The sequence below is a fragment of the Poeciliopsis prolifica genome, unplaced genomic scaffold (genome assembly GCF_027474105.1).
Source record: "Poeciliopsis prolifica strain line A6 unplaced genomic scaffold, Auburn_PproV2 SCAFFOLD002, whole genome shotgun sequence".
NCBI classification, from domain to species: Eukaryota; Metazoa; Chordata; class Actinopteri; order Cyprinodontiformes; family Poeciliidae; genus Poeciliopsis; species Poeciliopsis prolifica.
In genome coordinates, this window is record NW_026562377.1 from 9,276,695 (window position 1) to 9,300,166 (window position 23,472).

A 23,472-nucleotide genomic window follows, 5' to 3' on the forward strand; every position below is an offset into this window, starting at 1 on the left:
CAGGGGTGACATGTGGCCTTTTATGGAGCAGCAACAGCGACAGGAGGTGGTGGGGTTTGTAGGGCTTCAAAAAGGCCTCTCTGTCCAGGCATGTGTGTCCACTCCCACCATCTGCTCGCCACAGACACAGAGGACAAAGGCATGCAGACACTTTGACACTGACTCCTGCCATGCGTCTTGTCTTCGCATGTCATAAATTAGAGAGGAGCTGGCGATGAATTGAGTTACGTTGTGTTTAGTTTAGTTTTTAGTGAAAGCATGTGCCTCCTTTTAACCTTGGTGTCACAGGAAATGAGCTGACATGGATGTCAACATTTTGCATCTGTTCTTAAAGTTATAAAAGCAGATACCAGTATGTTTACATTTCTGGAGAGAAACTGAAATCAGTTGGAAAACACATTGGGAGTTGGAGAAATAGAGCAGTAGTAGCCTAAGTATGTTTCCTGATGTCACCTTTAATGTTTTGGTTACCCTATGACACTCAAATCCAGCTGCCTAATTCTGTCAGGGAATTAAGAAAATAAAAAGTTCGAATGACATTTAAAGTGGTTCTTTGGAGCAAAATGATTAGCTGTAAGAGGACAGGTTTTGGAATGATTTTATTGATGATTAATTAATTTTCCCATAACAATTCAGAGAAGATTCTTGATGTATTAAGATTGCCCTACCACTTTTCCTATTCTCTACTCAACCAGATTATGACTCAGAATTAGCATTTTTAATCCTCCATCTTTGCTGGAAATCTGTCATTCAGCCTTTGTTTCCACTAGAAGAGATGATGTATCCAAGTATCATGGGACCCTTAAGGACATGGTATAAAGCTTTCCAGGCATGCCCCACTTAAAGAAGACCCTAAGACAGACAAAGTGAATGCTGGAGAGATTAAATAACCCTTTTGTCATGGAAATTCCCTGGATTCAACTGAAGAATATAGTTGGACATCTTTGATATGTTTGGGTTTTTTAACACTCTAACCAAAAAGAGGTGAACTATACTGGATGAATGGCCTGTCTACTGAAGTGACCTTATATCTCAGCTGTCTATAATATCTGTAAACAAACACAAAGTGCAACTGAAAGATCTTAAAACTTCAAGAGCAGCTTTCCTTAAGTCTCAATCATTAAATCAAAGGAAGCTATTGGATGAACAAATAATATGGACACATAATAAAAAATAATATATTTTTTTTAACTTTAGAAAGCCTTTAAATTCAGGACATTTAGGTCATCTTTAGAACTCCTTCTGTTGTCATGATGTTATAGTAAAACAGTAATGAACTAGCAGCAATTGCATGATTTTAAAGTGTTTTACTGTTATATATTGTATGTTATACTTCATTTACATATGGTTGACGGTAGAAAATACAGAAAAACAGACTGCAATGTTTCCTTCCCAGTTTTGCCTTCCAAGTGAAAAGAATCCTATTATCCTCATGAGAAGAAAGCACAATCTTTTACCTCCAGCTACTAATTCATCATAGCTGTTTAAAAGATAACTTGGGAGCAAAGTATTTTCTGGGTTAACATTACAATTTATTGGGTTAACATTATTATTTATTATTTGTTGTATTATGCCTTTTTAACCTCAGGAAAAAGCTTCTTTGATTGACATATGGATCTCACACGGGTGGCACAATTATTGCAACATAAAACATCCCTACAGATTGGCACTTGAAGCTTTTAGAGCCCTTGAGCTACCTCTCATTCATTACAGACAACAATTCAAACCATCTGAAGAAGTCTGCTGAGACTTTCACCTGACCTTTGACCAGTTAAGTTCAGACAGTCAAGTATTTGCCTGAGAGAGCCATCTGCTTTTTGCTAGACCTCATTCCTCCCACTGCACTCTTCTTCCTCTGGCTGACCACTTCTGCATATCACTCTTTATTTTGATGTGACCACAAGTACACAATGGAAATTGAGTTATGTGACGGTTCAGAGTTGCATTTTTGCTGTCATGTACACAGGGAAGTACACAAGTGAAGCAGGGTTTTGGTTTGATTCACATTTGATGGTATTGTGAAAGTGTCTGCTATAAATGTTTATATCTCCAGCGGTCATTGGGTGAGAGGCGAGGTTCACCCTGAACAGGTCGTCAATCCATTATACAACAACACAGAAACACACAGGACAACCAACCATGCACAAACACTTTATGACTAAGGACAATTAGAGAGACCAGTTGATCTGATAGTCATGCTTTAAGACTGTAGTACCCAGAGAAACCCGCATCTGCACAGGGAGAACATGCAAACTTCATTCAGAAAGACTCCAGGATTCAGATCCAGAGTCTTGCTACAAAGCAACAACTGCTTATGAAGGTTAACATTTAGAGGCAATAGATATAATATAAATTATATTTAACATTAATTTTTCCACTTTAACCTTACCTCACAAAACAACCTTCTCACTACAAGCAAAAATGCAAAACAAAATATTGCAAACAAAAGAAAGAAAAAAAATGTGCTAACCAAACTGTCTGCAACATTTGCCTTTAATGGCATCACTATCTGTTTTAAAAAATGATACTGTAAAGCTATGAAAAAATCTAGTTTGTAATGAAGATGGCTTTAACTAAAACAGGGACCTCTGTCAGCTTCTGAAATTGATATAGGTTTCATTCATATCATATGGTTGCATTTTGTTGAAATGCACATTCCTAACAGTAATCTATATAATAGGACTGAAAATGTTTAAACATTTTAAATCATGTGAAATTCAGACCTGACTGACTGAACTGCCCTGTAACTATTACCAAAAATGCAAAACATTACACTAATCTGCTCATCTCTATATGTCAGCGAAAAAGAAACTAATGCATTTAATAGTACCATTAGTTGCATTAATAGTTATTGCAGTTTTTGGCTTATACAACTGAAATGTAGCTTTAACCTTTGATCAAAAATAGTGTTTTTCAGAGTTTGGCTTGGATTGAGCAAAACTCAAAAAAAAAGTTAACTGTACGCTGAAATAAAATAGCTCTTTGTCTTTAGCTCATAGACATGAGCACAATTTACAATGACTTAAAATAAAATGAGAATTATTTAAATGGATAATCTTACTGCTCCTGGCAAGGCACAGCAAATTATTTCCCAGACAGCTGTTTGCATTTAATGTGGGAAACAGGAAACTGTTGTCTGAGTCACAAAATGTCAACCACCAAAAGACATTTTGTGCCCTTTTCAGTTTCACAGGGGGAGAAAATCAGGTGCTTTACTGTTCTGTCTTTCATCAACTCTCCCTCCATCCGATCGCCCTCTGCTCTGCTGAACATGTTTACAACAAAGCAGTACTGCCCTTTAAGGGGCCAAACTGTACAAAACACATAGAAAAGGGCACTAGGAATAGCATGACCATTAATATCAGCAAAACATTCAACCTAACTTTAGTGCAGAACAACAGTGAACAGTGTCTCAACTCAGATATAAGCTCCAACCTCTGAAAGACAATCATGTTTTTGACACTACAGTAAATTCCTGCTGCAGCTGTGAGCTGAATATCTTCTCAGGCAGGATGTTCAAACAACAACAGAACCTCCCCTCTTCTCCTGTAACCTCCCTGAACAGGACACGAGTGGACATCCTGTCAGCAGAACTCCTTTCCTCTGTTAGCTATTATTAGCAGGAATCCAGCCTCAGCTTATTCCACAGGGCCTTAGCGGGCAATCCGATCCCATCTCTGAAATTATTGAAATGTCTAATATTAATTGATTAGAAATAAGTCTGCCTCTGAATCGCCAAAGACAAAAAGTCATATTCACATGTCCAGTCAACAAAAACAAACTCCAGACAAGGTGTGTGTTTTTAGTGCATTAAGCCAAAAGGACATTCCAACTCTCTCCTGATCCTTGTTCATCTGAAATCAAGAGCTTAACTCTTAATCAGACACACACCCTCATACACGGTGCTTTACAGAAGTATTCATGAACATTTTTCTTTTTTTGTCCCATTAATGAACAAGCTATAATGTATTTTATTTGGTTTTAATGTGATAGACCAAGACAAAATGGCGCATCATTATCAGATGGGAAAAAAGGCTTTGAACATTTCGGAGAGGTTCAAAATAAAATAATAAAATTTGATTTGCTTGGCTTCACAGTGTCACCTCTCTGCTATCAATCTCCTCCTCTTTTGAGTTGGCTTTAGTGGCTTGAGAGAAAACATTTGTAAACAGCATCATGTGAACTTTGGGGTATCTGCAGAGGTCCACAGCTCAGGTGGGAGAATCGGTTTGCATGTGATGTCAGCTACTTATCAGACAATATAAATGTGATCTTTAGAAGAAGAAACACATTGTTGATATCCCACGTTTAAAGAGTCACATTACATGAAAGGGACACAACAATTATGACAGTAAAGCGTTACTCTAATTTGACCACTTTCTATTTAATGGGTTACTATTTCCAAACCAGTAATCAGATTAAAATAATGCATCCAAGTCATTGTGCGTTACAAATTTTACTCTTTCCTTTGTAAAAATGTATTTGTTTTCTTCTTGTGTGATGGTGAGTGGCGTTACATAGGTGACAAGTTACGTTTTCAGTTTGATGACAACTTATGTTAATTGGGGATAATTTTGTCATATTTACTGCAGAGTCTTTTCCATGCATGGAAGCAGATTGGTAGGCAACTTTACATAAAAAGCCAAAGGCACATAGACATGCAAATTTGAGGTATCAAATCTGCAACAAATTGAAAAAGTTCAGGGGATATGGGTATTTCTTTGCAGAGGGCTGCATCTTGCTAAGTATTCACTTTAGGGGGGTGGGGGGAAACTACCTTGTGTCCAGCTGTGTTGGTCCCACTGTCTGCCAGCACTGAACTGGGAAAACTCAGAGAAATGCTTCACTGGAAAGAAAAGGGGAAAAAAAACTGATAAGATTTCCAAATGCAGACACACCCACAGCGGCTCAATTTTTTGACATCATTTCTTACCATAGGGCGTTGGGGAGACACTGGGAATGCTGGAGTTGTTGGGATGAAGTCAGAGTTGTTCATTTGTCCGCGATAGTCCACACTGTTAGTTTTGTAGAGATGACCATGCTTTAAAAAGACCAGCAAGGAGAATGAGGTGAGGAGAAAACCAAGAGAACATTGGAAATGTTTTTTTATGAAGTGCTAAGAGATGACAACCTCCCCCCCTCACACACACATATAAACACACAGCAGCAGACATCAGTCTTGTGATCTGTGTGTGGCTGCAGCGTGTGTTTTGGTGTAAACACTCAGGGCATTCATGCAACACAGGCAAAAGGCTGGGTAAAAGAAAAGAGAAGTCCAGATTTTCCAAAACAAAAAAGGCAAACATGGAGTGACATTTAAATGTTTTGGAAGTGCATCAATGTTTTGTTTCTTTATGTTTCTATGATGACTGTTAAGGTAGTTTTAAAACTGCTCTCCAATGAATCTGCTTCACATTTATTCAAGTTCTTAATAACTTAAAAACATTTTTAACAAAAACTAATTTTCCATTGTATTTTCCCAAAATGATCGACTGACTTTATTTCAATCAGAATTCTCTTTATTTATCTAATAATAAAAGAATGACAGGAGCTCTTTAAGTCATTTTCTTGTTGTGCCAATCAGTTTTTAAAGAAAGAGCATGAAGTCATCAATACTTTGCATCAAAATAGGCCCACGTCCTAAAAACAATTGCTAATATTTTTACTTCTGAAGTTTTGCTGGCTTATCAAGGTGGAAACAATCAAGACATCCCTGAGAGTTCAGCAAGCTGCATAACTGTCTCCTCCTTGAAAAACAGTAAAACTAAGATCAGACTGTCACAAGCTTGCTCATCACTGGAACCAGGTGGGTGTGAGAGCAAATGTGTGTGCAATCAAGTAAAGACAACTGGACACAAAGGAAAGTAACAGGGTCAATTTAGTCCAATAAGTGAAAAACTGAAGGACATATCAAAACTCAACAAGAAGTTCATATGTTCCTAACATATTGAGAAGAAAAGGTAAGAGCTCCCTGAGTTTTGTGTGGCACCAACAGTTAAGCATCCTGATACAATCCAGGTGTCGGGATGCTTCTCCTACAATACAGACCCAAGAGCACTGAAATGATTAAAGGCTGGGATCAAAACATTCTACAGCGGCAACTTTATCCAACGATCCAGGAAAAATTGGGGTGATGATTTATTTTCTGGCCAGATGGAGCATTTTGTCATGCTATAAGTGATTATGAAGAAGCTAAAACATTATAGTGCTGAGAATTTGGACCTATTCTCAGAAAATTCTATATATTCTGAAATGCCTAAAGCAGGTGGAGATCTCTTTATAAAATTCTTGATTTTTCTTCAACATTTTGAAGCTGTCTGGGGTTTTGTTGTTACAAACATGTTTTAGGTTTATGCTCTTTGCACCCAACATTCCTTTCAGATGCTTTTAAAATATTATCTAATTTATTCATGAGCCCCAAATGTTACCTGATAAAATAATTTGTATACCTTTGTATATGTAATGGTAGCAAAAAGACATCTAAAATGTCAGCAAACACGTTATTGTTTATTCAACGCAACACAAAAGCTCTAAATCCAAAATGATTTAATAATCCTTCCTTTCTTTCTAACTGCCAGGATGTCAGATGAGGTGAAACTGAGTTTACCTGGGAACTTGAGAAGGAGGGGCTGTTGGCTGGGGAGCTTTTAAAGCTCTGAGCTCCACCTCTTTTCCATCCTGGACTCTGAGGGCCACTATAGTCCACCACGTCGCTGACATGTTTCTGCTGTTTCCACCCTGATCAGGAGAATAAAGAGGCAGAGGAGGAAGGGAGCCAGACAGTAAAACAGATTATAATCTGACACGCAATCCGTTTGAGAATGAAACTCAGTCATGTGTTCTGTTGCTACACACATTTACACACACAAACAGTCTGGTTATGTTTTTAAAAAAGCATGACATTAAACTAAATTGACACTTTGTTGTAAACACATGCCGACTTGCCAATAAAGGGCGATGACAGTAATCAGTGTTTGCCTTGTTTGCTTTCAACAAAGGCTTCTCTCCATGTGTTTTAACAGTGGAGGTACAGCTAGTGTGACTAAGAGAGCCTGCACCATAAACAGATGGTGGAACATCGCTGTGTCTCGTCTGAAAAACATCTGCTTTAACAATCACTTATTTTGACGTCTGTTCTAAATATGCATGCTTCCGAGCTGAAATACATTATTTTGAGAAACCAAATTCTAAATATGCTGATTTCATTAACACAGAAGAAATTCTGAATCTTTGTCATTCTTCAGTTCAAATAATAAAAGCATCAGTGACACTATCAAAATACTGACACTAAATCTAGCGATCAAGAGAAAGGGAGAGAAGGGAGAGAAGTACAAGCAGTGCTCACAGGATTTCTAAAAAGTATTCATTTGTGGATAAAAAGTGCTTTTGGGTTTGTCATTTCATTGGACCACTGATTTTCAGACACTTCAACCTGTTATGCTTGGCTTTAAAGTCTCTGCTGTTGGTATTTAGAGGATCAAAACCTAGGAATAGGCTAAAATGTTAAGGTCTCAATTTTAGCCACCCAAAACGTCTCATAAAAAAAACGCTGGAATGAGCCACTGCAACTAACTCAGCTACTGTCCCTGCAGCGGGCCTGCCAAAAAAGCTTCCATGGAAGTCTCAAGTATCACCTAATGTCCACCACATTTGTTACAGGACTGTAGTCTTTTCAGGAAGATGAGAGGGTGAAGTCATTATGTCAAAACTTCAAAAGCATTCCTGAATGTTTACAAGTTCCTCCTTCAAACCGTCCCCTGAAAACACTCACTATAATAATGAACCAAGACAAGTGATAGTTATAGCTTAAAATGCGCCTGAGAGGAAATATCAGCTTCCAATGCTTTGACACATCAATCTGCTGATGTACAAACACTCAGACCATGTTTCCGGAACATAAATTCTAGGTTGCAGCCAAAACTAATAAGTAAAGGATGAGAGGTAGAATGTTGAAGCAAAGACACTAACAAGAGTTGTCTGAGTTCCTGCAAAGGACATTCCTGTTCTGATATGTTCCAGATAAGCCAAATTATCACTGCTTTGAGCTCAGTTTGGACTGTTTCTCAAGCAGATGGCATCAAAGTGGAGATAATCCTCATTTGACACCATAAATTAAATAAGTGACAGAGGTCACAGAATAAGAATTACTGTTCTTGCAGGCATCGTCCCAGTGGATATGATGCAATAAAATCACAATACAGCATGTGCCATCAGGTTGTGAGGAACCAAGCAAGGAGAGACAATATGGAGAATAAAAGGAGTTTCCAAAAAAGTATCATCAATGACTGGTTGACTTTCTCTTGATTTCTGAAATGCAGTACTTTGAGACTGCATTATATCTTTGCTTCTTTGCTAGTACAAAATATTAAATTCATTTTTGAGCAATAACTATTTGAAAAAGATTTCTGTTTTCTGTTTTTAAGTCTGTTACAGTAGGCTAGCAGTTCTTGAACTTTGAGGTTCAAGGATAAAATTACAAATTCATGCATTGCATTGTTTTTAGCATTTCTGAAATATTAATGTTTTTTCCTGAATTAATTTACAAAAAATAAATTAAAGCTTTCCACACACACTGCATTGCCATGCAGAGTTAATTGGAACTAAATGGTGGCTCGTCAATTTGCTTGAATTTCAATCTTTGTCCACATCCAATCACATTTTGGACTGCCTTGCAAAATCACCAAGTATGTTAAATCAGTATTTTGTAAATAGGCCCACATGGGGGCCTATTAAAAGCATTACAGAAGCAGAGGAAGGCTTCAGCATTCAATGTATAAATGGTTTCCGAGTGTCAGTCATATTCCTACACCAATGCTCAGTTTAAACTGTTCCACTCTGACATGAGATAATCCTTTAAGAAGCCAATTCTCCATGAGATATTGCTCATTCCTTCTACGTAAACCGTCATGACGCCAAAATGTTGTCAGAGGTTATGTATACATATGTCACAGCAGCAGGAATCATAAACACTTGTTATTTCTTCCCCTTATTAAGGAACAATAAATGAGATCAAGAAAATATTCAAAATAAACATTTAGTGCTTTGTGTTTTTAGATTTTTAAGTTTAGCTTAGTTCTCAGGTAGTGTTTTCTATTTTTTTATTTTTTTTCTGCCCTGCATCACAGAAATCCCTCTCATCTCTTGGTGTGAACACACAAAACTTCAGGTTAGGGCTAATCTACCTTCATCTGTGATTTGTACCCATAATCATTGTATCTTTCTTAGTCACTTTACCCACTTCACGTTATGTGTGGTTGCATAATGTAACCTCAGGGTCTGTATATTTCCAGTGATAACAAAGCAAACAGTAGAGTAAACACATCATTGTGTGTCACATGCAGACACATCTCATAAAAGAAACTCTGATAACCAAGAGAGGTCTTGGTTATCACTGGGTTCACAATAGAATCCTTCACTACCTGTTTGACTAAACTCTTCCAAACTTCAGCAAGAACCCACATTTACAAACCTCTGTCCTACAGCAAACATTCATACTTCTGTCGTAAGTGTAGATTTCCACCACTTGGTGGTGATTTGTACCTAAAAAAAAAAAAAACAGGAAGATAGAGTACATCTCCCCAGTTCTAAAGTCTTACACCGGCTCCCTGAAGCTCAGAGAGAAAAAACAAATAGTTTGGATCAGCAAAATGAAAACATGAAATTCAGTCTTATCTTCATTCACCTCACCTGAACATGCTGGAAATTGTGCATTTTAGAAAGTGAGGCAGCATAAGTGTTTTCAGTATAATGGCCAATTCTTTTAAGAAATACTCCAGATAATATCTGGGACTGGACGTCTGTGCAGTGTTAAACTACAGTTAACAGTAATAAATTGTACTTGTCTTACCACAATTTTCTCAGTCTGAACTTGATGTGATATTTATTTTAAATAGGAGTAAGTGGAGCCTTATTTTTACAAGCAGAATTGTCGCAGTTAGGCTTTTTTTTTTAAGTAATTTATGTTTTTTTCAATAGTTTCATTGTCTGCATAGCAAATCTTGACACACTTGCCATGTTTTTGTGCAATTGTCAGCTCAAGTTTGGGCTCTAAAGAAAATAGAGAACCATCAAGGACTGATACAAGTGATACGATTTATATTTCCGACAGACAAGCAAACATTGAAATGCATAAAAATCTTTAAAGCTTCTCATCGTAAGAAGAGTTTCTGTTTGGCCTTCTAAACATTTAAAGGGAAAATATATCTTAAACCTAGGCAACACATTAAGCTTAAAAATGTATCACGCTAATAAAGTTTGTGTTTCCATTGTCTTCAAAACTAAATAATTTGATTTCAAAATATACTTTTTTTTGCCACACCAAAAGTGTTTTGGAGCCTCAACTATCAGAATAAAGTCAGTGATTCAATTACTATTATTATCTAAATTATAATTTAACAATGTGAAGATGATCACAAGACGTAGTTTAAAAATGTATAATTTAAAAAAAATTATGCTGACATTTTGTTATGTACCATATACTGAGAAAAACATAATGTGACACATTGTACAAGAGTGGTATAGCAAAAGCAACAGACATACTTTATAGACATGACAAAACTTGATCTTTCTCAAAATGTGAATAACTTCATATTTAGATTCACACTCACAGCAAGATAAAAAAATAAATAAATAAAAAGTAGTAGGGCTACAACTCTTAAGACTGAAAAGCAAGGGAATCAGTGTACTCTGAATAATGTTAACCATTCGTAATTAAAAAATATTCTAAAATTGTGAGATTTTCAGCTACAATTGCAACTGCTGCACTCCCTGTAGTATATGTCATTATAATATAAAGTATTATGATATAAAGAATTATAATGACATAATTTTGAAAGAAAAGGGATGCAGATACCTGAGCACACTGGCATAGCAGAAGTGGCCAGAACTGGGGCAGAAATTTAAATGCTCATGCAGCTCCTTTTTTTAAAACTGACTTTTTTTTTTTTTTTTTTTTTTTTTTTGTTAATACAGAGCATGGCTTCTGAAACATTTTTTGTCACTTCCTCCAACTCTCTGAGCAAATAAACACATAAATAATCATGGTATGAATTAATTTCAAGTCAGTGACTTATGTTTATTTCTTTTATCAGTACTAGTGTGTTTTCTACATTATTGTTTATGCATAGCTTGCTTGCTTTCTTTGGGCTTTTCTGAATTTTGGACATGGAAATTGTAAGCTGCAGGTCCAAACACAATAGAACAAGAAACTTTTCAGTAAAAGATGTTCTTTATGTTTCATTAGCAGTTGGGCTGGACAATAAATCAATAACAATGTATATTGAATGTGACAGACACACAATCAGTATGAATAAATGATACATCTGATATAAAATTAAATTTTCAATATAAAAAATATTAATTGAACTCCAATTAAGAACCTTTCCAGAGATGAAGACAGAGGAAAGGCATTAGCTGTTCTCACTGCCAGCGAAGAAAGGTTGATGGCATCAACTAGCTCACTCACTCTTTGGTTACCTCGCAATGACCTTTTGAGAAACTTGAGTAACAGCAGTTATCATCACTGTTTGCCTCAAAACTGCTTTAAGATAAACAATGACAAGAGGAAATGTCACACACCACCGATTCGGCGATATTTGAGATACGTAAATCGAAAAAACTAGAGGTAATTATCAATTTTGACTGGGGTAAAAAGTTTATCGCGATATGTTTTTCAGCCCTAACTGGCAGACAACCCTTCTGCAAAACTATAAAATGACGCTTCTGTGATTTCGCGTGGGTTTTGGGGGGACAAATGTTTTCTAACAGCTCTGATACATTTCACATCTAGCATTTTGTTTAACATTACCTGACTGATGGGTTTGTCCTTTGTGGCTAAGGCCGTTGGTGTGCAGAGAGGCCGAGCGGGACAGAGGAGAGCATCGAGTGGGAACCGGAACAAAAGTGGGGTCTAAGTCCAAAATCAGCTTGTTTAGCTGCTCAATGGACTCGTCGATGTCTGTAGATAAGGAGGCCAGCTCATCTTCCTGACAGGATGAAGTAGTATTCTCAGGCTGTCTGTTGTCCTGGTCTAAGAGGCCTCTCTTCACTGCTTCCCTGCTGCTTAATCCTCGTGTCGGTGTTTCAGGAAGCTCCAGAGGTGCTGGTCTCTCTTTATTCGACTTGCTGGTTCCCTGGTCCGGGATGGGATCCACCATTTGTTGCTGTCGAACCCAGGAGTGAGTGGAGTACTCTGTTTGGGCTTGTCTCTGAGTTGCAGGTACATTTTCAGAAGGAAGTGAGAAACCACTGCTCGAGTCTGGAGCCTGTGAAGGAGAACCTTCGTCCTCATCATCAAGAATATCCGTCTCCCTTTCGCTTGATGAAACATCGCCATTGATGGTGGCTCCCAGTCTGGACTCATCTCCAGTCACCTTTCCATCTCCAGCACCAGAGGAACCCAGTTCAGTCATGACCTCCAGAAGAGCCTGGATTGGTTCTGACTCAGCCCCAAAAATCAGCTTCTCAACCTGGCTACAAATGTCCTGCGTGGTTCCTCTTCTGGGTCCGACTCCAGTCCGGCCCTGTGAGGCAACGGAGAGGCCAGAGTCACTGCTGGCTGATGGCGCTCTGTCGCTGCAGCTCGGGCTGATAGACGGCAGAGGATACAGAGCTCCTTCCTCGGTGCTCTTCTTCACTTTGGAGTACAAATCTCTATTTCCAGATTCAGACACATCAGGAGGGCCTGAAAGGAGACAGAAATCACTTTCATCAGTTTAAACCTGGTTTAAAAAAAATAGAGAACTACCGCTTTTGGAAGAGATTTGGTGAAATATTAAGCATGTTTTGAAGGGGTGAGAAGTTCTTTGAATTAAGAATGTCAATTTCTATTCATGTGTTGATGGATAAGGAGGGGGATTTTGTAAGTTACCCCACTGCATTGTGGGATGGGAAGCTAGTGAAACGGGTGAAGAATAGGTGTAATGTGTTCGTATTTCTGCGTTCTCATCGGGATCCTAGCTGGAGCCTCTGAGGACTCCTGCAAGATATCCCAAGCTCTAAGCTCCACATCAATCCAGCCTGGAGCAGGCAATGGAACACACCCATTTTCCTGAATCTGGTAGAGTGAGAGAGGAGCAAAGTTTGGTAGTGTTAAGTTAATGGAAGTAGATCTTTCAGAGTTGCTCTACATGACATTCGGAGGTGAGGCGGGAGTTCATTTTAACTCTGAGGTTTGTAACTGAAGGAGACAAGAGGATGTTGTGACTAGAGGAAGTGATGCTGATCATAGGAGATGACTGGATCTGCTGGTTAAACATTACTTATGTTTTGATGTTTTGATGATGATGAAGATAAAATGAAGAAATTACTATGAGTTATCTTGCTATTTCTTTTGAATTCTCAGATCTGTGTAGATTTTTCTGGAACATTTTGTTTGTATTTGCTTTGAGCTGATGGGACATAGCCAATGTTTTTTTTTTTAAATACTCTTTGTTGATGTACCTTCAAGATGATTTTCATAATCTCTTTGATTGTTTCCACTGACAGCTCTCCCTTTGGGTTAATGTTTCACTGTTGTTCTTTCTAAAATTATTGCTTACTAAGTAATTTGTTCTTCTTTTTTTTCCCAGGCTCGATTGTAAAGTGTTTCTCATGATAATAATCTTAATGGTAAATAAATACATTTAAACAAGAGAGAAAAAAATGACACACTAGCAATTTGCTGTAATTATGTTTTCTGATTGTTGTTTACTGGCTCCTGCGATTTGTCTCTGAATCACTTACATTCCACTGGAAAACTCCAATTTACAGTCAAAACTTGTCTGATTGTATGAAATGGAGTGTGCACCTGCATCACCACAGCCCATGAATCATGACTTCAGACACACTTGGTGTAGAAAACACAATAACCTTTTTGTGTAGGCTGACGGTACCATGCATGAGTCTGCATGTCACGAGAAAAAGGACATGTCCATCACAGTCATCTACCTGGGGTCAGACAACTGACTCACATATAGTTTGAATAAGAAGAGATCTGATTAACAGCTCTTCTAGTAAGTAGGACCAAATGAGTCTTGGTCTCACTGAAAAATCAAGCCAGCATCTCCATAAAACTTGTCAGCAGAAGGAAACATGAAGTGTTTTAGTTGCCCTCCACTCTTCCTTCAGACTCTGGGACATTTGTTTCAAATATAATGCACAATTTACTTTTAGTTGAATAGAAGACTTTGGAACCTTTTTTCTTTCAAATGAAGTAACCGCTGATATTTTTCCTTGTTTTCCTTTCCTTGTTGCATTGTGTGGGTTAGTCACACAATGCAACATTTGGAGCTCCTGTCCTCAATTTGTTTGTGTCTGGGAACTCTTGAATCACTGAAAAGCACTCCATATATTGGTATTGAGGCTACCCTTGCTGCTTGTGAACCTTTTTCTGCTACATGTTTTCCTCCCACTTAACTTTCTTTTAATGCTTTTTACATGCATAAACAGCCAGTTTCTTTAGCAATGACCTATCTTTTTCCCTCCTTGGTAAGGGTGACTTTCTACAGCAGCTTTGCCATGATGGCCAATTACATAATGAAGAATTATATGTATTAATCTGGAGGAATATTCAATTTTTCATTATTTGCAATTAATGAAAATTTTGGATTTTCATTAATTGTAAGCCATGATCATTCAAATTATCACAAATAAATGCTTGCAATATGTCACTCTCTGTATAAACAATCAGTAAAATACAAGAGTGTCACTTCTTTAACTAAATTACTATTAAGGTATTGATGTTCTCATTTATATATATGAAGCTTTAAGCATATAAGCTTGTTTAGTGTTTTCTAATTTGTGGTTGACCTCCTAAATTATATAGATTTGGGCATAAATAAGCCACTTCAATGTCAAATCTGTGCCATGTTAAGCTTGTTTAATTTTAATAAAGTATAAAATAATATACAATAACTACTGCATAACACACAGTGAATGGCACAGCTGTATGAGTACAGCCTCTTGAGTGTAAGAGAGGCAATAAAACTGAAATGCCAAAGATCCATGGTAAAAAACTTCCCAGTGATTCTAAGAGGTTTTTTATACACTGATGCTCACAAACTGATAAACCGGTAAACAGAGATCCAAAAGCTTCAATCAGCCCAACAGAAATAAATGTAAGAAAGCTTACTTTACCCACAGCCAGCAGGAAACTTTCACTGTCCGCTCTGCTAACTGGAAACAGGATGAAAATACTTTGCCGAAGCCTCCCTCCGGACTCAGAGAAGGAGGAAGCAAAACGAATGACAGACAGAAAAGGAAAGAGAAGGATGACAGTGAAAGCAGACTGAAAAGTTTCAGAGCAGCTCCTGATTCTGCTCCTGTTTTTTCATCTAGTCAGCAGCAGGAAGACATGTGAAGTACATTCTTTCTCCTAAGGTGCTAACAGCTCTCTGGTGTGCCCCCTCCTCTACTCTCTCCTTTCCCTCTCTCATGTTGCTGCACTTCAAATCCCCGCCTTCAACCCTTTAGTTTTTTTTTTTCTGTTTCTGGCCCTCTCCCCTACCCCCCTGCATCCTGTCCCAGCCGACACAGGTAGCTGAGGGTGCACTCATGCGTTTTCATCTCAGGAAAGGAAGGAAACTAAAGGGCGGATCATTCACTACCCTCAGATACACACACAAACACACAGGTGGAAGTGTGTGCTATACACATAATGCACTTTCAAGGAAAAAAAACCTCCACAAGGACCTTGAGCTGCCCAAATTTGGTGAGGAGAATGTAAACATGGAGGCGGACTCTGGGGGAGCAGGGGGAAGGGAATTTACTGGACAAATTGCAACCTGCAACTTGAACCTGAGAGCAGTGCATATAGAAAGGGAAGGCAGATGAGGGATGGAGTGACAGAAGCAGCACAGGAGAGAAATGTTAGACGTTCAAGTAGAACTACCTGAGCTCCAAAACAACAGTCGCAGGAGCAGCTGAGTTCCACATTCTTGTTTGCAGTCCTGTGTGTGTTTTCCGTGTTTACGTGCCGCTTTTCCACATGTCTTTAAATCTAAATTACATGGCTGGAAGGGGCAGATTTAGCCATGGCATAAAACAGCTGGAGCTAAAACCTCAGCCACAGCTTAAAGCCATTGTTTCAGCTGTCTGCTGTGGGATTTTGTGATTTTGTGTTGGTGTTTTTATTCCGAGGAACTGGAAAATTCTCGGGGAAAAAATTTGCAGCTTCCAGTCTGTTCGCTGTCTTGATTGCTTTCACGAGAATTTCCAGAAACCTTAAGTGGAAAGTCTTTATCACTAATCTTCTACAATTATGAGATATTTTGTAGGTGGCCAAGAAAGAAACCACAGCAACGCAATCCAAAGAAAGCTGAAAATTTGATTCTTTCTTTTGAAATTGTGTGAAAGTGTTGAAACTTGAACTTGAATTGTGTGCAAACAGTCAACAGGTCTTCATCATAAAGATAAAGACCTGTTGACTGTTTATTGCTGTCACTGCAACAAACAGCTTTGACTAAAAAATAAATAAAATCCTAAATTTTATTGCCTTTCTGTCCCTCAAGCATGCTTCACATTAAACAAGCATCATGTCTTAAATAATTCTCCTACAGTTTGAATGTATTTGAGCTCCTCCTGGAACATTATTGGCCCGTATTTCTTTGAGACTTATTTAGATAGAAGTAAAAGCAAAAAATATATATAAACTAGAAAAAATCTAAAAACATTAACAAATGTAAGCTGAATGCAAAAATCTGTGATATTTATAAGTAATAAATATTTAAAGAAATAATCAAGAACGATGTAGAAAACAAAAAACACAGCTGAAAAGATTATTTTGTCAAACATGTTCCTCTATTTGTCTCATTTTATGAAATACCTTTGACTACAGTCTAAGTAGTTGTATTTTAGTTTTATAGGGAGAAACGTTTCTCTACTTTCATAATGTTTGTTTGTTTTATGTTCTTTTTGATAAGTCACAACAGCGTAATTTCCATGTTTTCATATTTTCCCCTCAGATAACACAGTATTAGGTTTCCAACCTAATCCAGACAAAATGACAAATCAGGGAGGATAAATAAGAATAAAAGGTACTTTACTTATTTCATGATGAGGCCAGTCCTGGAAAGAATCTCGTCTGACTAATGGGTCCATCGTGTCATAGTCCACTGTCACACAGCGCCCATTGAACCACTGTTCTCTACCTAGACAGAAAAAAATAACAAACACCAGTCACTTAGGGAATGAAACTCATCCCCTGGTTCGATTCCTCATAAAAATCAAGACGTGAGATGTTACATTTTTACATCCTCCCATTTTGTTTGTCTTTGTTTTTCTCCCCGTGTTGGTATCTACCGGTTTAAATTACTCACTGATATGCGTGTCCGATAAATCCCTCACAATGCTTCCTGTTGAGAAATGAAGAGCCTCGTTGCTCCTACGGAACAACGAGGGAGGTTTTTTTTGGCGTGCTGTCCAACACTGCCCCCTTCTGGATGCAAAATGTTTTCTTTCACAAATGAAAATTAATTAACATAATTCTTTTGCATGGGTGTCAAACTCCAGTCCTCAAGGGCCGCTGTCCTGCAGTTTTTAGATGTGCCACAAGTACAAAATACTGGAATGAAATGCCTTAATGACCTCCTCCTTTTTCTCCAGAGCCTTGCTAATGACCTAATTATTCTATTCAGGTGTGGTGCAGCAGAGTTGCAGGACAATGGCCCTTGAGGACTGGAGTTTGACACTTGTGTTATAAGGGGTCAAAAATGTTAGACTAATAGTTCATTTAAATCTTTAGCTCATTTCTCATGTGATGCCTATTTTTAAGTGAAACTACATCATATGTATGTCAATTTTTAGCTAGAATTATCTTGAGGTAACATAGTTGTGTTGTTATAACTTGAGGGAGCAGTAAGACATTAACTTGCCATTCTCCAGTTTTTTTTTCTCCTGCAGAAGGTACACTGGACCCACCAAGTTTGTGTTTAGTTGTGTCTTTTCCTGAGTGGAATTGGAGTTGGAGCCATCCCTGTGCTCTTTGTTGTTCTTTCCCATGTCTTCTTAGTTTTTTGTACCTTTTTGTTAACAGAAACTGCTCCTAAAATTTCACTGCCCTGTTTTAAGCCACCACTGACATAAATATTGTTGCCAGTTACTACATTATGTGTATTCTCTTTGCTTCTCTGTCTCATATGGCCCTGCCCTGCGTTTACAGACTTTACTCAACTGTCAATAAAAGCTAGTCATTTTTATTACAGTTGATAAAGTAGGATCCTTTCATATACTAAGAGGTCTGTTGTGAGCTTCATTACAATTTTTCACTGATTTATTTAAAGTTGATTTATTTATTTGAGAACACAGAGTGGTGAACATTTTATGTGCTTGCTTTGCTCACGAGTGGAATTTAGTCTTTGCACATTCTGACAATAAATTGGGTGTTAAGATTGTTTAGAAAAGGAAATCAATCAAATTCTTTTGCTGAACTATTGATCAATTATGAAACTGATACCAGCACAGAAAGAGATGCAACAAAGTGTACATATTTAACCTTAAAAATGTAGCTATCAAATTCTAGAAGCGGTTCAGTCAATGTGAACATTGTTTCAGACTTTATTTTTCTTTTTTTTTGCAAAACACTATCATGAATGTGGTGCATTCAGGATGGCATAACATTCATTCAGCGGAATAAGTGTTTGCTTGGAGGATCTAAAGACTTCGGAAAGAGTTTGTAAATCCTCCAAGATGTTCTTCTACTAAGTCAAAAATATCGGTAACCCCCTCACCAAAAAAACAAAACAAAACTGATTTTTATGTCTCTGGAGACCAATATTAATGTAGAGAAATACATTTAAAGAATGAGTTGACTTGTCATGCATTCTGATAAAACACTTTAAAAGCTTATTTTCTTCCCACAACATGAATGTTCTGCAGAGTAGTTTTCTACCTGTGATCTTTTCAGGGCTCTCTGAGAACAGCAGCTCCACTTTTCCATCATCTGGAAAACGGGAATCTGGAATATCGAGAGCAGAAATGAGACAGCTGCACGTGTTTCCATTTGTCCTTCAAGGTGCCAGTGTTAGTTCAGGTGTGCCGAGAGCCAACAGTTTTATCAGTTACAGATTAAAACCTGACAGAGCCCCTGAGCAGAGCTGGAACAAAGCAGGTTATAAATACCTTCAGCAGCACAGTCAAGGTCCGCCTTGAAGAAAGAGAGGGAGTGTCCGAACACCAGGCCCATGTGAAACTGGAGGCGGAAAACAACTTGGCGACTCACTGATTGAAGGTTTTTTTCATAACACACCACCTAAAAATGAGGAAAAGTTGGGTGACAACGCATCTTGTTTACTGTTCCATCTAATTCAGTTTACCCCAATTGCATCCCAATATTTGTTTGAAGGGAATCTGATGACTTTTCAGACTTGAAAGTAGCTACTTTGAACAATGGATAATAAGTTTTATGCAAAAACATAACCCTCTGTTAAGAAGATCTCAACAAATCAAGTTAAATATTTAGGACTTTTTTTTTTACCATATTACCATATATATATATATATATATATATATATATATATATATATATATATATATATATATATATATATATATATATATATATATATATATATATATATATATATATATATATATATATAATGGTAAAGGTGAACCAACCAGACATTGTCGTAGTGGATAAACAACAGAGGAAAGCCGTTGTGGTAGATGTAGCAATACCAAGTGATTGCAACATCAGGAAAAAGGAGCACGAGAAACTGGAGAAATACCAGGGCCTCAGGGAAGAACTGGAGAGGGCCTGGAAGGTGAAGACCACAGTGGTGCCTGTGGTCATCGGGGCCTTCGGGGCAGTAACCCCCAAACTGGAGCAGTGGCTACAACAGATCCCAGGAACAACATCAGACATCTCAGTCCAGAAATGTGCAGTCCTTGGCACAGCCAAGATACTGCGCAGAACCCTCAAGCTCCCAGGCCTCTGGTAGAGGACCCGAGCTCAGAGGATAAGAACCACCCGCGGTGGGTGAGAAGGGAATTTTTATATATATATATATATATATATATATATATATATATATATATATATATATATATATATATATATATATATATATATATATATATGGGTAGAAGTGTCTTATTGCAATTGACTTGATAGTTAAAAAACACCCATGTTACTTTGCAAACTGGAAGGTGAAAGAAATGTGTTATGTGGAAAACAAACACATAGAGAAGTAGTATGACTTTCTCACCATGATGTCCCCTTTGAGGAGCTGAGCTGGCTGAAGCACGATGTACAGCCGATCTGTCTGAGCAGCATTAACGTGACTGAAGTGAAGGCAAACACATATTAGTCGCTGTCCTCTATCTACTGTGTTTACAGTGTCTAAATGATGAGCCTTACTACACTGGTGATGTGCAAACTGCTTGCAGACTTTGGTAGACTCTAAGGAAAAGGCAGCATCCTGTGGGATTTAAAGAATACACAATAGTTTTCATGAGCTGTAAGCAAAAAATCATCTTAGCTAACAAAATGAAGGCTAGAAAACATCAGCCTGTGTGCAATTGAAATATGTAATGTGTTTTACTTGAATTGAGTTACTGAAACAAGTACAACACTTAAATAATATTCAAGTCTACGTTTGTACATCTGTGTCTAGAATACGGGCTACACTTTCAGACACCTTAAGAAGAAAATTAGTTGGATCATTGCTCTGTGATAAAAAATATGGACTTATTTCTGCATTTCATTTGGAAATCAAGGATGACATTAGGATCATTGATGAAACCAAAATAACACTGAATTTATCAGAGTAATATAATCTGGCTACCTTGCGACTGATAAGGAGTAGATCATAGAAAATAACTTCAAATTATTAGTCAGAAAGGCAGTTTTTAAGAGTCTTTTTACAAAACTGTATGAAGATACAGTACAGTACAGTACACCATGCAAATATGACCCAGCATGAAATTTTCCATAATACAACACTCCTTTTTGCTCCTTTTATTATTAAAAATTCAGGAAAACAGCAAAAGCACAAAATGGAAAAACACGGGTTTCACTCTCAAAGTGAGATTCTCATCAAACTCAGTGAATTGCCGGTGGTGCTCTTTAAGCTGTCTATGAGGTGTCTTCTGTCTCACAATCTTCACCAGTTTTTTCCAAAGAACGTCGTACAGCTTATGAAACTCCATCTCAATGCTTCATGCCACCACTCACTCCCTGTGGAACTGTTTTAGATGAGTTGAATGTGCTGTTGTTCTAAGTGTGTCAACTCCAATTTGCAAAACCCCTTTACAAATGTGTAGCTGCCATTTTTCTTTTGATGCTTACCTTCATCTGGTCTTGTTTTGGGAAGACCATAAAGAACTATACAGAGCAGAAAAGACGGAGATGGGTTCATCCTCAATCCTCCTTTTAGTATGCTTCCCACCATCCAAGCATACCTGAGAAGACACAGAGATTATGTATCTGGCAAGTGTACCAATAAAAATACCACTAAATGACAATCTAAGGATAAATCAGATTATGACAGATGAAGGATGAATGTGAGTTATTTGGCCAGGGGCCTGTTACCGTTTCTGTGAGGGGGTCATCAGAGCAGATAGCTTGTCATTGTAGAATTTCCTCATGGCAAAGTGGTCCAGAGAGAGGTCTGCACTGAGAGAAATGCACATGTTCAGATAAAGTTGCAGATGTTAGCTGAGCTGCAGATGGCTTGAAACATTTTGGTATCCTGAAGAGATTTCTGTCAAAGCCTACTTAGATCTTCCTGATTTGATTTGTACACAAAGTAACTGAATGTCTTTACTGCCTTGACTGTCTTTTTCTGACAAAATTATTTATGTATTTTAGGCTCTGCTCCCTGAAGAAACCAGGCGTCTTTCACAGTCTTAAGATGCCTGCAATCACAAGCTCATGGATTGTGCACACAGGGACAATGGTCACAATCAGATATTTCCCAACTGTTCAGCCATGGTCAGCATGTCTGCACACACGTGGAGAGAGCAGGAATTTGCTTAGAATCCAGTTGAACTTTTCTGACATCTGAAGACCAACTCAACCTAAACTAATTTTCCTAACATGATTTCCTTGTTAAAAAATAGAAGATGTGCTCTGTAAAAGCTATATTTTTCGCACTATTATGACTTGCCTACATACACAACAAGATCTGTGGCTAAAATTCAAACAACTCACAGTTTAAAGTCTCTTTAATCATACAAGCTGTCCTTTGGCTTGTCAAGAGCTTAGCCTCTGTGTTTTGTTGTGTCAATTGCTCTTTGATCTTAACAACCACCCAGAAAAGCTCTTCAAGATTTCACTAAATCAAACAACATTCAGTGCCTCAGGCTGAAAACGCCTATTTAGATCTTTTTTGACAGGAAACTCTTTAAAACAAAACTTTAAAATAACAACTTTAAAATTATCCAAAGAAGCTCTCTACTTTACAGGATTTCTCTCAGAATGGTTAAAAACTAAAAACCATGTGAACTAAAGTGTTCTCATAGAACACTTCTTATATCTACTCCACAAAAACAAAGTTAACATTCTACAATCACTACGTTGTTTCTACTATTTTCTTGATGATGTTGTGTTAAAATGCTTTGATATTGTTGGACAATTCCTGTTTATCAAAAGAAAGGAGATAAGGACGTGCTGAAATCCTCTATTAGCTCAATCAGTGCCTGGATCACAGCAAATTTAGTAAACAATGAAGTTTTCAGACAAGCATCTGCTGCAGTGCCATAATTACCAACAGAAGCAATCCTGTTCTGTTGACACATCTATAATGTGCCTGTTTTGCATTCCTGTGAGCACACAACCCCAAAGTCCAGAAGCTTAAAGATGCATTATTCATGCTGCAACTCCTGAGCCATGGAATCAGAAACACCATATACCACTGCCTTTACTTTTCCTCCTTTTTATTATCACCAAATATAATACCAGACTTCTTTTCAAGACCTTGACAACCATTCTACATTTCAAATTTCAAACTGCATGGTCACTAAAGGCCAGTGGTTGTTTAATCACATTGTAGCCAGGTTGAAATTCTCTGGAAACAAAGCCAACCAGTCTGTGCAGGCAACACTTCATTGATTTGTTCCCATTGCTGCCAGGAAGCTCTCCTACACGGCACTCCACTTATGCTCCAACAATAACAATGAACCAACATGCTCTCAACATTTAAGATTTACGAACTCTCAAACAGGTGGGGTAATCTTGTTATGTGTAACTTAAAGTGCACTCCATCGTTAATGCATATTAGATGTCAAAAATGTCTCCAAGACCCTCCAAACCCCATCCATCTTCTGTCTACATAGGGTTATGGTGCAGGCTTAGTTCAATGGAAAGAGTGAAGAACAGGCTTGTTTCATAGTGTCTTCAAAATGTATTTGTTGATGTACTGCAGTTTTACTCTTTAAGAAAAATTTGTTCTTAAACTTGTTACCTGGCAGACATGTTGCTGAAGTGGATGTATGATGCCAAGAGAACTCCAAGCCTTCCCATATCTCCCTGTTGAAGATGTTCACAGATTTAAG

The 23,472-nt window shown here is 37.7% G+C and overlaps 1 protein-coding gene across 1 annotated transcript in view; it reads right to left on the reverse strand.

Moving 5' to 3' along the window:
- Nucleotides 1–23,472, reverse strand: part of si:ch211-191a24.3 (tensin-3) — a 41,807-nt gene that overhangs the window by 14,559 nt on the left and 3,776 nt on the right. The window contains exons 5-16 of the mRNA XM_055055875.1: nucleotides 23,382–23,446; nucleotides 21,509–21,592; nucleotides 21,266–21,378; nucleotides 20,336–20,396; nucleotides 20,184–20,259; nucleotides 19,096–19,225; nucleotides 18,866–18,931; nucleotides 17,022–17,126; nucleotides 11,807–12,682; nucleotides 6,608–6,738; nucleotides 4,922–5,041; nucleotides 4,778–4,841 (exon numbers count right to left, since the gene is read on the reverse strand). Of these exons, the coding sequence (XP_054911850.1) occupies nucleotides 4,778–4,841; nucleotides 4,922–5,041; nucleotides 6,608–6,738; nucleotides 11,807–12,682; nucleotides 17,022–17,126; nucleotides 18,866–18,931; nucleotides 19,096–19,225; nucleotides 20,184–20,259; nucleotides 20,336–20,396; nucleotides 21,266–21,378; nucleotides 21,509–21,592; nucleotides 23,382–23,446 (1,891 nt within the window). The remainder of the gene's footprint in view (nucleotides 1–4,777; nucleotides 4,842–4,921; nucleotides 5,042–6,607; nucleotides 6,739–11,806; nucleotides 12,683–17,021; nucleotides 17,127–18,865; nucleotides 18,932–19,095; nucleotides 19,226–20,183; nucleotides 20,260–20,335; nucleotides 20,397–21,265; nucleotides 21,379–21,508; nucleotides 21,593–23,381; nucleotides 23,447–23,472) is intronic.